General features: G+C 35.5%; 1 protein-coding gene across 6 annotated transcripts; it reads left to right on the forward strand.

The window, feature by feature from the left end:
* Positions 1-646: 646 nt before the first annotated feature.
* On the forward strand, positions 647-10,587 carry LOC101741614 (uncharacterized). 6 transcript variants are annotated; one of them, XR_009975792.1, is made up of 8 exons: positions 647-915; positions 1,395-1,591; positions 2,241-2,615; positions 2,990-3,134; positions 3,935-4,079; positions 5,099-5,232; positions 5,486-5,613; positions 8,237-8,261. XR_009975792.1 is itself a non-coding variant. In XM_062674329.1 (7 exons), exons 1-7 carry the CDS (start codon positions 789-791, stop codon positions 5,512-5,514), a joined length of 1,152 nt encoding a protein of 383 aa, XP_062530313.1. In that variant the 5' UTR covers positions 647-788; the 3' UTR covers positions 5,515-10,587. The 6 variants fall into 6 exon arrangements, 4 of the variants coding, with proteins under 4 accessions (XP_062530313.1, XP_021207415.1, XP_062530314.1 ...); XR_009975793.1 differs by having other exon boundaries at positions 648-915; positions 5,489-5,613; XM_062674329.1 differs by having other exon boundaries at positions 5,486-10,587.
* The last annotated feature ends 2,295 nt before the right edge of the window (positions 10,588-12,882 follow it).

The following is a 12,882-nucleotide window of genomic DNA, read 5'->3' on the forward strand; positions in this document are numbered from 1 at the left end:
TAAAAATCACTAAAATATGTATTGTGAATATTAAGCTATATTTTGTGAATTGTTTCGCAGTAATTACATTCGTTTGTATAAAAGAAGATGTAGTTACTATAACCATCACAAAATGGCTAATAATTGTGTAAGAACCACTGAATAACTAAGACGTGGCTTTTTATTGTAAACAAGTAATGTTAAAGTTTTATAGAATTGTATTGTATTTTCATTGTAAAAGAACTTATGTGTGAAAACCCCGGCTTAACGCCGACATATACGTTGAATCATACAAACTGCCAACCACTATTGATCGCAAAATTCCCTTGAGTTAAAATACGCCATCTACTGGATAGTTATTACATTATGGTTTTTCATTTTGTGAAACGTCAAACAACAAAGCCTTTTTTATTGAAAACGAATATAGTAAGTAAAATAATAATAATAGCAGTACCCATAAAGTAGAAGTAATAATTGAAATAAATAATGTGTAAAATAAAAAAATTAAGACAATTAGTTTAGTATTTCTACTTGGCAACAGATGGCGGTGGTAAGCAATCTTTCAATCAAATTTAGGAACATCTAGTAATTTAATATGTACATGTAATTTATATCATTCGTTCAATTATAAACGCTTTTATTATTAGTACATATTCAATTAAATATATCCCGAATAATCGCATTCAGTTATCAAATTTAATTGCACTTTCAAAGTAAACAGTTACTAACCATATTTACCACATAAGTAGGTAGTGAATATATTTATATTTTAGATTAAGAATAATTTGCACTGGCATCTACTATACAAAATGACCACAGAAATTGGAATTTATCATTGGAAACTTGGCGATGTTGCTCTAGCAAGAATGTGCAGAAAAGTTTACACCAGAGTGAAAGTTATCAAAGATCATAAAGGATTATTTTATGACGATAAAGGTAAAATTATTTTTTACTTTTTTATTGCTCGCAAAGTGGTAATATATCGACGCTCGCAAAGTACAATTTTACAAATAAGTTACAATGTTCAGTTCTTACAATTTTGTAGCTAATATGATAATTTGTTACAAAATTGTCTGAACAACAATTATGTAGGTAACAAATTATTTCAGAATACAAAATTGCATTCGGATACTCAAAGCGCAAAATTAAATAAATAAAAAAATTGTCTATTTGTAAAATTAATAATATATGCGACAACTAGCGCCATCTGCCACATTCAGTAGTAAACTATTAAAACAATAGCAGTTTTTACTGTTTAAATCTATATTATGTTTTCAATTTACGTAAATACTATCTTATTGTTAAGCACAAGAAAAATGTATCTTCTTACGTCTGTACTACTTATATCATATTTATTAGGAAAAAAACATTTTTTTATTCGTCATATAATTTAGAATTAAATACATAATTTACAGCGTTAGGAATCTTCGGAAATGAAGATGGTAATATTACCGTGAATTGGGAACTCTGTTACTATGTGGAGACTTGTACAACTAAGCAAAGACTATGGTTACCATACACATGTATGTTTCTCGCTGAGCGTTCAAGACCTTTCTATGGACCTGCTGATAAAACACCAAAGAAGATATCTCCTGAGAAGCCCCCTAGAAAGGTAAAAATTAAATGTAACAGATTTTCTGCTAGCCAATTAAAGCTTACCTTAGGAATTGTATAGTTGTAAATGTTAATAAAATGATTACCCTGTATTATTCTGAACTATCCAATTAAAATATTGGCAAGGCTGTTTAGAAGTAAACCATAATACTATTATAATAAACCCATTGTAACACATCAATATGTATTAACATTACAATGCTTAAGCAATTTAAGTCAGATTTAATAACATTATTAAAAATTACATATCATAATGAAGAAGCTAGCTTGTGTGAGCAGTTTTGGAATACTTAATGCTATGCTTATCATAATCATTATCTACAGCCCTTTAATATCTACTGCTTGAAATAGACCTCGCCTTTTTCGATCGCCCATCATTCTCATTCATATCTGACCCTCCGTCTTGTCTATGTCATTAGTCCTGCATGCCATAAAACTTTCGACATCTCTACACCTAATCTTGGCTGCTTTTCCTTCACTGCCTTACTCCATGAATTGTCATTTCATCAACACTGACTATCTGGCAACTTAGAAAATAGAAATGCTAAGTTTTGAACCTGAAAGCTCGGACGATAAACTACTGGACCATCTACAAACTATCATTTTTGCAATGTTTTTTTATGAATTATTATTATTGTATATTCCAGAGAAAGCCAAAGGAAGACCATACATTGCCCCTCGGAGTCAGACCTCACAAACTAAAAGAACCGGATTTGAACACAACATATGACATCACACATGTACCACTAAAGCAAGGAAAATGCGAGAACGCTTTTAAGGAATTTGTGCGGAGAGGAAAAGAAATGATTTTTGATGAATATTTTTACATTTTGCAAAGTAACAATCGTACTGATAGAGACACGTTAGATTATTTGTTGAACATTGATGCTAGTACAGAGGATAAATTTGAGACGGTACTGAAAAATGTAGCTACGGAGAAAGAGATCGAGAACTACTTACATCAGTGCTGGAGGTACAATTACGTACGTAAATCAGAAAGTAAAGAAGTTATTGAAAGTACTGTAAGTATATATTACAATTCATTTTATTACTTATTATGATAATTCTGAAATGAAGAAAAACCTTGTATGTATTAGTAGTATGCTATTTGAGTCTCAAACAAATTGAATCGAATAACCAAAAAAATTCTATGCTGTCGTGTGGTTATTAGTTATAAAATTTATAGTTAGCATATTGTTTAATTCGGTCCCAAATGATGTAAAGAAGTTGCATTTTTAAATAATATTTTATAGTGATAATAGCTTTCTTAAAATCTATTCTTTTACATAGATAGAGCATAGATTCTCAGATCCTTACAATTTGGAATCAGTCAGTAACCACTGCTGTCTGACACAAACAAAGCTGCATGTTAAAGTTCGTCAATATATATTCACAGCATACATCTCCAACAAAACCTCAAATAACGATTCATATATCATGGTGCCTGGTTTGCGGGAAGAAGGAGAAGCTACGTGAGTGTCCTAACTGCCCTTCGTCCTTCCACATGCCGTGCAGGAGGGAGTGGCTGGTTAATATACTACGTATGTATTAAGTGAAGTTTACAACTGTAATGACCGTTAAACCGCTTATTTCTGCAGAATTATGAATTGTACATTCCATTTCTAATAATGCTGATTGTATATTATATTTTTAAAAGAGTAAGAAAGAAAGACAGGAATAAATTGCATATTTGAACAGAAATATTTAATTTAAAATAATTGTTAAAAAAAGTATAGAAGTTTTTTTATTTTTTTTTTTTGCTTAGATGGATGGACGAACTCACAGCCCACCTGGTGTTAAGTGGTTACTGGAACCCATAGACATCTACAACGTAAATGCGCCACCCACCTTGAGATATAAGTTCTAAGGTCTTAGTGTAGTTACAACGGCTGCCCCACCCTTCAAACCGAAACGCATTACTGCTTTGCGGCAGAAATAGGCGGGGCGGTGGTACTTACCCGCACGGGCTCACAAGAGGTCCTACCACCAGTAACTACGCAAATTATAATTTTGCGGGTTTGATTTTTATTACACGATGTTATTCCTTCACCGTGGAAGTCAATCGTTAACATTTGTTGAGTACGTATTTCTTTAGAAAAATTGGTACCCGCCTGCGGGATTCGAACACGAATGCACCGGACGTCTTATCCTTTAGGCCACGACGACTGTATATAGAAGTATTTTTTATGTTTTTTTTTACTACACTTAGTATACATATCTGTGGTGGATAGCATATTAGTACCTCCCACCAATATGCTCTCTATAGCTTCAACTAATCACGTCAGAAGGCTTTTATCCATTAAAAAAAAATTTAATTACATTATGAATGTTAAACACACAGATCGGAAGAACCCACCACAAAAGCCCTCAAAGCAAACGACATTGGTTGAAAAGATTTTGTCGAGTACTCGCACAATATGTACTGTTAAGAAAGAGAAGGAAAATACCGAACTGTGCCCTAGTTGCATGTGGGGGCCACGGGTTGGGTAAGTGGATTTTTTTTACCTAGTATGTTTTTTTTTTTTAATTGTTTAGATGGGTTAACGAGCTCACAGCCCACCTGGTATTAAGTGGTTACTGTAGCCCATAGACAACGTAAATGCGCCACCCAACTTGAGATATAAGTTCTAAGATCTCAGTATAGTTACAACGGCTGCCCCACCCTTCAAACCGAAACGCATTACTGCTTCACGGCAGAAATAGGCAGGGTTGTGGTACCTACCCCTACGGACTCACAAGAGATCCTACCACCAGTAAATATGCTCTTATATATCTTTTTATTGTGCTGCATAGGGACTTGGCACCATATTTAGGACCGGTCGCTTGCCTGAAGTCAATCCTCCTTGGGTCATATCTGTAATAGTACATTGCAACATACCGTTAGTAGGGTCGTTTTCTGTTTCTTCTTATAGTTTTTTTTATTTCTGTCTTGGTAGTTTTGGTTTCATTATTTGCATTTTATTATTTTCAATACAAACACAAAATAGTTAGATTTAAAAATAATAAAAAAAAATGTGTGCGTGTACTAGTGTACACACGTAAGAAGTGAAACTTGTTTATGGCCTTATTTTTCGAAAAATGATCTACATGCAACTTTCTAGAAATTGGTTAAATAAAGTTAAATTAGATAAAGTTTAAACAAAAGGATTTTATTATCATAGACATGAATACAAAAAAGTTAAATTAGATAAAGTTTAAACAAAAGGATTTTATTATCATAGACATGAATACAAAAAAGATGGCGCGTAACGGAAAAATGTGACGCGTAACCGAAAAATGTGACGGTAAATTTTTTTCCAACGCCGATAAAGAAGTTTCACTTCAAAAAGATAATAAAGCTCAAAATATGATCTAGCACCACTAAATGACAGTTAGCGATCGTAGTGTGCTGGTATGATACCCAGAGAAAACAATTGCTCATTCTCTGATGGATCCCTTATTTGCTGTTTACGACAACTGTGGAAAGAGGGTGTTCCATCATCTCTTCATCTATGCTCCTTCGCAGTTATGATGATGTAGTGTGGCACAAACTGGGGTCATGTCCGTGGTGGCCAGCCCGCGTCTTGACTCCAGGCTCGACACCCTCCTGTCTCCTCTCTCGCAGTCACACCCCACACCAGTGGCCTCTCAGATACTACGGTAAGTTTAATCTACAGATCAAACAGGTTGCGTAGCTCAATATGAACTCATCTGATGTTACCACCACTGTCAGCATAAACAACAATAGAAAGGTCAACTGTGAGACAGTCTCTTTAAGTCCCACTCATCAAACTGGAATACTGAGAGGCAAGATGCTGCTGGTACATCAACTACTTACACTCAAGCCCGATCATTTGTCCGTAAAATTTTATTGGCTACCCACAAACAAACTAAATAATTGAAGTGTCCATAGCAGATGCGGCTATAGAGGTCTGCTCGTGAAAAACATTGCCAATGTCAAGACAGCGCCATTGGCATGTTTGAAAACGATTAATAACACGTCAATCCACTTTCACAGCAACTTGACAATGGACAGTAGAGGTAAGGGAGAATCATTGACTACGACTTGGTGGTGGGAATGTTAGTAGTTAAATTTGAATTGCTCGCTGTTTCTTCTTTATTGCTAAGCTAATAAGGTTCAAAGTTAAATTGGGGTAAACAAAGAGAATATGTACCGAGCTTGTGTGCTTGCTTGGTACATCAGCATAAGGAGAGAGATGTTGCTATTTGGGACTAGCATTGGATATGTCGTTGGCCTGATTCAGACTGCGATATTCCCTGAATTCCATGACAGATACGGCCGTCTTTGGTTGGCGCTTTTTTTTATTGCTTAGATGGGAGGACGAGCTCACAGCCCACCTGGTCTTAAGTGGTCACTGAAGCCCATAGACATCTACAACGTAAATGCGCCCTTGAGATATGTTCTAATATCTCGGTATAGTTACGACTACCCCATCCTTCAAGCCGAAACGCATTGCTGCTTCAGGGTAGAAATATCAGTAGTAATAGCGGTAGGTGGTAGTGCCTACCCGTGCGGAAGAGGTCCTACCACCAGTATAAAAGCGTCTCCGTCTCACCCTGCCTATTTCTGGCGCGAAACAGTAACACGCTCCGATTTTGAGGGTGGGGCAGTCGTTGTACTGTAAAATTGAGACCTAGAACTCATCTCTCAAGGTGGGTGGCGGCATTTACGTTGTGCATGTTTATGGGCTCACAAAAATGAACACATAAAGTTCATTACGGATCTTCCCGGTGCACTCTTGGCATTTTTAGGCATTCCAAGAACCGGTTACCGTGCATCTTACTTGACTTACAGACACAAGTCACTGAGTGGGTCACGATTCTAATCCGATGGTACATTCAGCGAAGAGCTCTATCTAGGGTTAGTGTTAGCAGCAAGTGTGAGGCTGGAAAAAAAATGGTGCGCATGAAACTTGGCGCACGTGAAAGAAGTCAAACTTCTTTTGCGGTGTGTAGTGTTGTGGTTTTCTTTATTTCTTCTCCATAAACCAAATTTCTCTTGTAATAGCAAATGCTTGTACCTATAAGAGAAGCGAACTAGCTCGCTTTGTCGTTTCCTTCTCTCCTCGGTCGAGTGGTTCGCGAGACGCTCTGTCTATTTTCTCACTCTCGCTCGTCCCTAAATTGTATCTTTTCTCTCTAACCGTAACGAATCTGTCGGGTGTTATAGGGGAATGCCCACTCTCCATAATGTGCTAGGCCCAAGATGGACATCAAATATTTCTATAAAAATGGACTGATTCAAATTCTTAAATGTATTGGATATCTAAAAAATATATTGAAATTGACGCCACTATTATTAAAAATATAATAAAAATAAAAACTCGTTTTGAGGTTAATTTTCTATATAAATAAGTGTCGGATTGTGAGATACTTCAAGAACTTTTCTTTTCTTAATGTTTAAGATGTTCCTAATGTATTTTTATCCAATAGGGTATAAAAAACACACTCATATGTACTTCTTTAAATATCTATATTTTCTTCATCTTCATACACAATTAGTAAATAATCTAAAAATAGCAAAGGAGAGCATATACACGGTTTTAAATCTCGGTCAGGGTAAAACGACAATTCACACAATGTTTTTTAGTCGTAGTATGAAACATTATTGATAAAAGTAAAATAAATCGAAGAAAAATCAAAACACATCCATTTTGAACGCAAGCACAACACCACAAGCAGCAAGCGAAGTGTCAGTCAGTCAGATTTAATTCAGTGTTGTCAGTATAAAGAAAAATAATTACATGAAATTCATATATCGATTTTTTTTAAAATAACCGATAATTTATTTATATCTTTAATCTTTTTTTTACGAGTACACATTATTTTTTATGTTTTTGTTTTAGTTGTCCATATTTAAATAACAATACTAGTAAAGTTTTTATTTATTGCTTAGATGGGTGGACGAGCTCACAGCCACCCTGGTGTTGTTAAGTAGTTACTCGAGCCCACAGACATCTACAATGTAAATGCGCCACCCACCTTGAGATATAAGTTCTAAGGTCTCAAGTATAGTTACAAGTTAAAGTCCAATGGGTATGTCTTCGATGTTATTTTATGCGCATAAAATCGATTGATTAATGATAATACTTAAAATGATTTATTTATGTGTTTTATTTATATACTTAAAATATTTACTTCATACGTAAAAGGTTTTGAAGCTGGCAATATTTTTCCCGCAAAAATCAAAATCCTTGTTTTTTCAATAGGGTTACTTTTTTTAAACTACTTATTGTAAACTGTAGTGGCGCTCATTTGGAAGAAAATAAACGCGTATTTATTTATGACAAAATTAATGCACTAAGTATTTTTTCTCTAATCTATTGTCCGCTTTGGGCCTGAAATGGGCATTCCCCTTTTACTCTCAACGCGCCTAAAGAGCTCCACATCAAAAAACCTAGAGTTCTAATTTAAATGGTATTTTGTTAAGTCATGATAATTTACAAGTGTGGGCACAGAGGAGACTACTAGAAAAAGAAAACTGCTTTGATTTTAATGTGTGTGCTATTAAAATGCAAATGAAGCTTTGGCGACACGTCCCAAGGCTCACATTTGAGTGTCCACGGGATATCTCCTTATCAATGGGTGGATTGTTAGTTGCAAATTCCCTCGAATACCGACTATAATGGGTTATGCACTCTAGGCACTGAGAACTACTCGTGGGGGGACGCGTCGCGCATGTGCCTCTTCCTGCCGGGTCACACTGCGGCATTGGACTCGCAACAGCAAGATTTGCGTCAAGCAGTCCTCGACGCGTGCGATGATTACATTTCTGTGTACCTCACTTAAAATATGATCAGCTTGGGGCCTTTACACGCAGCCTCTCGTCCTAACAGTATGCGATTCAATATTGAACATCTCCGTGTAGACCAGGGGTCGGCAACCTTTTGAGTCGGATAAGCCAAAAATTTAAATTTTCAATATATCAAAGTTTTTAAAGAGTCACAAAATGTTTTCTTGGCAACATTAAATAGTGCTTGCATAAATAATTTTTTTTATAAAAAAAACTAATCTAATTGTTAATATGAAAAATATTTATTTTTATATAAGTAGTGTTTTTTACAAAAAATCAATACATTTAATAAAATTAGATAATACATATGGTATTATTAGATAATCACCTATTATTAAAGTAAAAAATGAAAACAAACATTTACTTTTTACAACAATGGGCTGAGAGATAGAAAGGGTGGCCAATCCTAGTGAGTCGATTTAAAAAAATTTTTTTTTTTTTTGTAAGATAAATAATATTTGCGTATGGAACTAAAGAGTCGTATTATCGCAGGTTGCCGACCCCTGGTGTAGACGGAACTTAATAATTGAACACAAAACGGTTCAATCGTGCGAAACTCACATAGGGATGTCACGTGACACGTGAGACCGTATTTCACAAATCTTGAACTCCAGCCAGTAAGCCAGAATGGTTTTGCAGTCTCAGATTTGTTATTTCTCGTCTTTATGTTCAAGATCATTATGTTGAGATGATCTTACGGCGATTGTTGCTTGCGAAAGTAACATTTGATTTCTCATCACGAAAGAAGAAACGAATTAACTAGAAAGTCAAGAGGATTTTATGGGAAAATTTGGAATGTCATACGATTTTCTTTTTGTTTTTGTTTTTTTTTTTTTTAATATTTGATCTCTTATTGTTTCTGCATGTCTGAATTACATTGGAACTACGAATATCACAGAAAACTAAATTTTATTCTAACCAATACATTTGCAGAATGCAAAAAAATTTTGTTTTTTTTTTTAAATATTGGAACGAATTCTTTTAATTTACAAATTTACAATATATTTATTTATTAAATCCAAATTATACTCGCATTTATGACTGCTGTAAAACAATTAGGATAACGCTATAAACAAAGAATAAAAGAACTACTTATCATTTTTTTATCAATACGTGACTTCAATCACAATAGCCGGTCGACTACCCATGATAATTTTAAGATCAAAGTATTTTTATCACCAAGATTATTTTGTTGTTTTTATCGAGTAAGTAAGTACTTATTGAAGAGGTGCTTATTTTGGGTAGGTACATACCAAGCACGTGACTTATTCATCAAACCACAGCTCATATAATACGTACATTTAATAAAGATCCTTACAAAAATTATCTTTGGAAGTACCTAAATAAAGACGAGAAATATTATTGTAGTTCTAAATCTAAATTGTGATTAGATCGAGGCGTGAAAAACCATTTGGTTCAAGCGACATTTCGCGAATTACGCGACATTTATCATTGTAACGAAAGGTTTTATTTGGTAATAGCATCAACAGTTCGATGTTTCTAATTGAACTTCAATTAAGTTTACTCCATTCAAATAGATGAAGATTTTTATTTTTTTATTATATTTTTTTCAAATTTTAAACTTTAGGAAATGACTCTGCTGTAAATATGAAAAAATGTCGCCAATAAAAAACCAAATAACCCGTCACCCCTCGATATAATTAATATTCAGTTGTATGCTAATTAAATACGTACATACACACGATCCGCTGCCAAATGCTGTATGGGTTTAAGTTCTGTAGTCATTAGAACTTACCTACTCATAACATACCTACTTGTATTTATTAAAGAATCCAAGGTACCTAATTAAAATAATAAACTAAATGGCGTTGAGCATTTTGTTAACTATAAAAGTTAGTTATTTTGTTGTTCATTTGCGTTTAAATCTTAAAAAATCATTTGAATATCGAATAAACCTTTTAATAATCGATTAAAAGTGTTTTTTTTTAAATACGCTATTAAATATATGGCAATAAGCCTTTTATCAAAAGGATTATATCAATATTTTGATTTAAATTGACTTAGTGCTAACTTTTCATTTAGATAAAAGTTATCCACAAGATAATTACAATGTGACTTAATATGAAAATGCAACAATTAAATTGGTTTACTCAAACATCTGTATTAGATATCTTAAGAACAAGAAACTTTTATTTTAAATTAAATTAATCAGTTTTTAATAAAATGTTTACAAAAATGTAGCAATGTATTTTTATTAACATCTCGCAACCTTATTTTTGGATAATAAAGGCATAAAATTTTATATACACGACTTCAACCATTCAAATTGAACTTCAAATTGGAATGGTCCTTGTACACTTCATACGCGATAGAAGTTAAATCTCCGCCTAAACCAGGGGTTCCCAAACCTCTTTTGTCTACTGCCCACTTTGAAAATAAATTATTTTTTTTATCGCCCCCATTTTTTCACATACCTAAAAACCACTATAGTGAGAGTTAGTCGGTACCTAAGAGTCCTTTTGGATGAAATTACAAATCGCCTCCCAAGCTTCTTCACAACGCTCCCTTTTTTTTTCTGGGTTGTTACCGCCCCCCTCAAGGGCTGCAGTGCCCACAAGGGGCGTTATCGCCCACTTTGGGAAAGGCTGGCCTAAACTTATTTTTTCTTGTCTTCTTCTTTGCCTTCTCTTGTTAATGTTTTAGTCTTTTGGGTCTCTTACAAATATATCGCACATACGGTGCTATAACATCACGTATGCAAAATATGTAATTTTTCAGGAGAAGCTTTGGAAAATTCAACATCTTAATACAATTTTAAAGTTTTACTCGACTAAAGAAATGAAATGATAATATTTAAACTACAACTTTACACTTTATATTATTAAAAGCAAACATTCCACAATTAAATCTATATAATTAATACGTGAAGCAAAATCTTTGTATCCCTTTTTACGAAAATTGCGTGGACGGAGGAGTATGAAATTTTCCACACTTATACAGAATATAGAGAAGAAGTGCACAATGCTAATATTTTTTTAAAACAATGCATAAAAGATAGGTACATTAAATCAATAAAGAAAACATTATACACACTACATACCATGTATTTGACGCACACACGCATGCATACTATTTATTGTCTAACTTTTGTTCTTGACGTCTGTGGTCAAATTGAGAATAGATTAAATATTGTTTGTCTTTATTAATATTTTTCTTTAGTGTAGTCTTGGCGAAATTTGTGATTATAGAAGTATAAAAGACAATCATAATAGTGTAAAAACTTACAATTCCAATTAATTATAGTCGAATTTCGACTACTGCGGGACCTCTAGTATGAATAAATGGATTATCTCAAACTCTGTTCAGTTTTAACAGGACATAAGTGACATTATAGCACCGTATGTGCGATATTCATTCGCAGTATCTTCGGATTTCTCAGAGTCTATTAGATATTTAGGCACTTTAGTATTAGAAATCGACATCATTACTTCAGTGCGCCACGTAGGGAACCGGTGTGATCTACATGGCATTCAAAGGGTAACTATTAAAATATTATATTATATAAATGGTAAATATCTACTGGTGGTAGAACCTCTTGTGAGTCCGCGCGGCTAGGTACCACCACCCCGCCTATTTCTGCCGTGAAGCAGTAATGCGTTTCGGTTTGAAGGGCGGGGCGGCATTGGGACGTCCCATTGGGACATCTACGGCATAAATGCGCCGCCCACCTTGAGATATAAGTTTTAAGGTCTCTCAAGTATAGTTACCGTTCCGATATCGAGTCGAGGGAACGCGTTCCCGGCCCCGTCACGTTACAGCCGGAGTCCCGCAAGGCTCCGCCCTCTCCCCGTTACTATTTAGTTTGTATATCAATGATATACCCCGGTCTCCGGAGACCCATCTGGCGCTCTTCGCCGATGACACCGCCATCTACTACTCGTGTAGGAAGAAGGCGTTGCTTCATCGACGACTTCAGACCGCAGCCACCACCATGGGACAGTGGTTACGGAAGTGGCGCATCGACATCAACCCCACGAAGAGCACAGCGGTGCTCTTCAAAAGGGGTCGCCCTCCGAACACCACGCTGAGCATCCCCCTCCCGACTAGGCGCGTCAACACCCCCGCCCCCGCCATTCGCCCAATCACGATGTTCGACCAGCCCATACCGTGGGCCCCGAAGGTCAAATATTTAGGCGTCACCCTCGACAGTAGGATGACATTCCGCCCTCACATCAAGACGGTAAGCGACCGTGCCGCCTTCATTCTAGGACGTCTCTACCCGATGATATGTAGGCTAAGTAAAATGTCCCTTAGAAATAAGGTGACACTCTACAAAACTTGCATACGCCCCGTCATGACCTATGCAAGTGTAGTGTTCGCTCACGCGGCCCGCATACACTTAAAATCATTCCAAATCATTCAATCCCGTTTTTGCAGGATAGCCGTCGGAGCCCCGTGGTTCGTCAGGAACGTCGACCTTCATGACGACCTGGACTTAGAGTCCATCAGTAAGTATCTTCAGTCGGCGTCCATGC

This window comes from Bombyx mori, chromosome 20 (genome assembly GCF_030269925.1).
Source record: "Bombyx mori chromosome 20, ASM3026992v2".
Lineage (NCBI taxonomy): Eukaryota > Metazoa > Arthropoda > Insecta > Lepidoptera > Bombycidae > Bombyx > Bombyx mori.

Excerpts from the sequence above, each read along its gene's own strand:
- LOC101741614 (XM_021351740.3), top strand. The coding sequence starts at position 789 with ATGACCACAGAAATTGGAATTTATCATTGGAAACTTGGCGATGTTGCT. Across the intron at positions 916-1,394 it reads ATTATTTTATGACGATAAAG|CGTTAGGAATCTTCGGAAAT; the intron begins GTAAAATTATTT and ends CATAATTTACAG. Across the intron at positions 5,233-8,236 it reads GTGGCCTCTCAGATACTACG|GCACTGAGAACTACTCGTGG; the intron begins GTAAGTTTAATC and ends TATGCACTCTAG.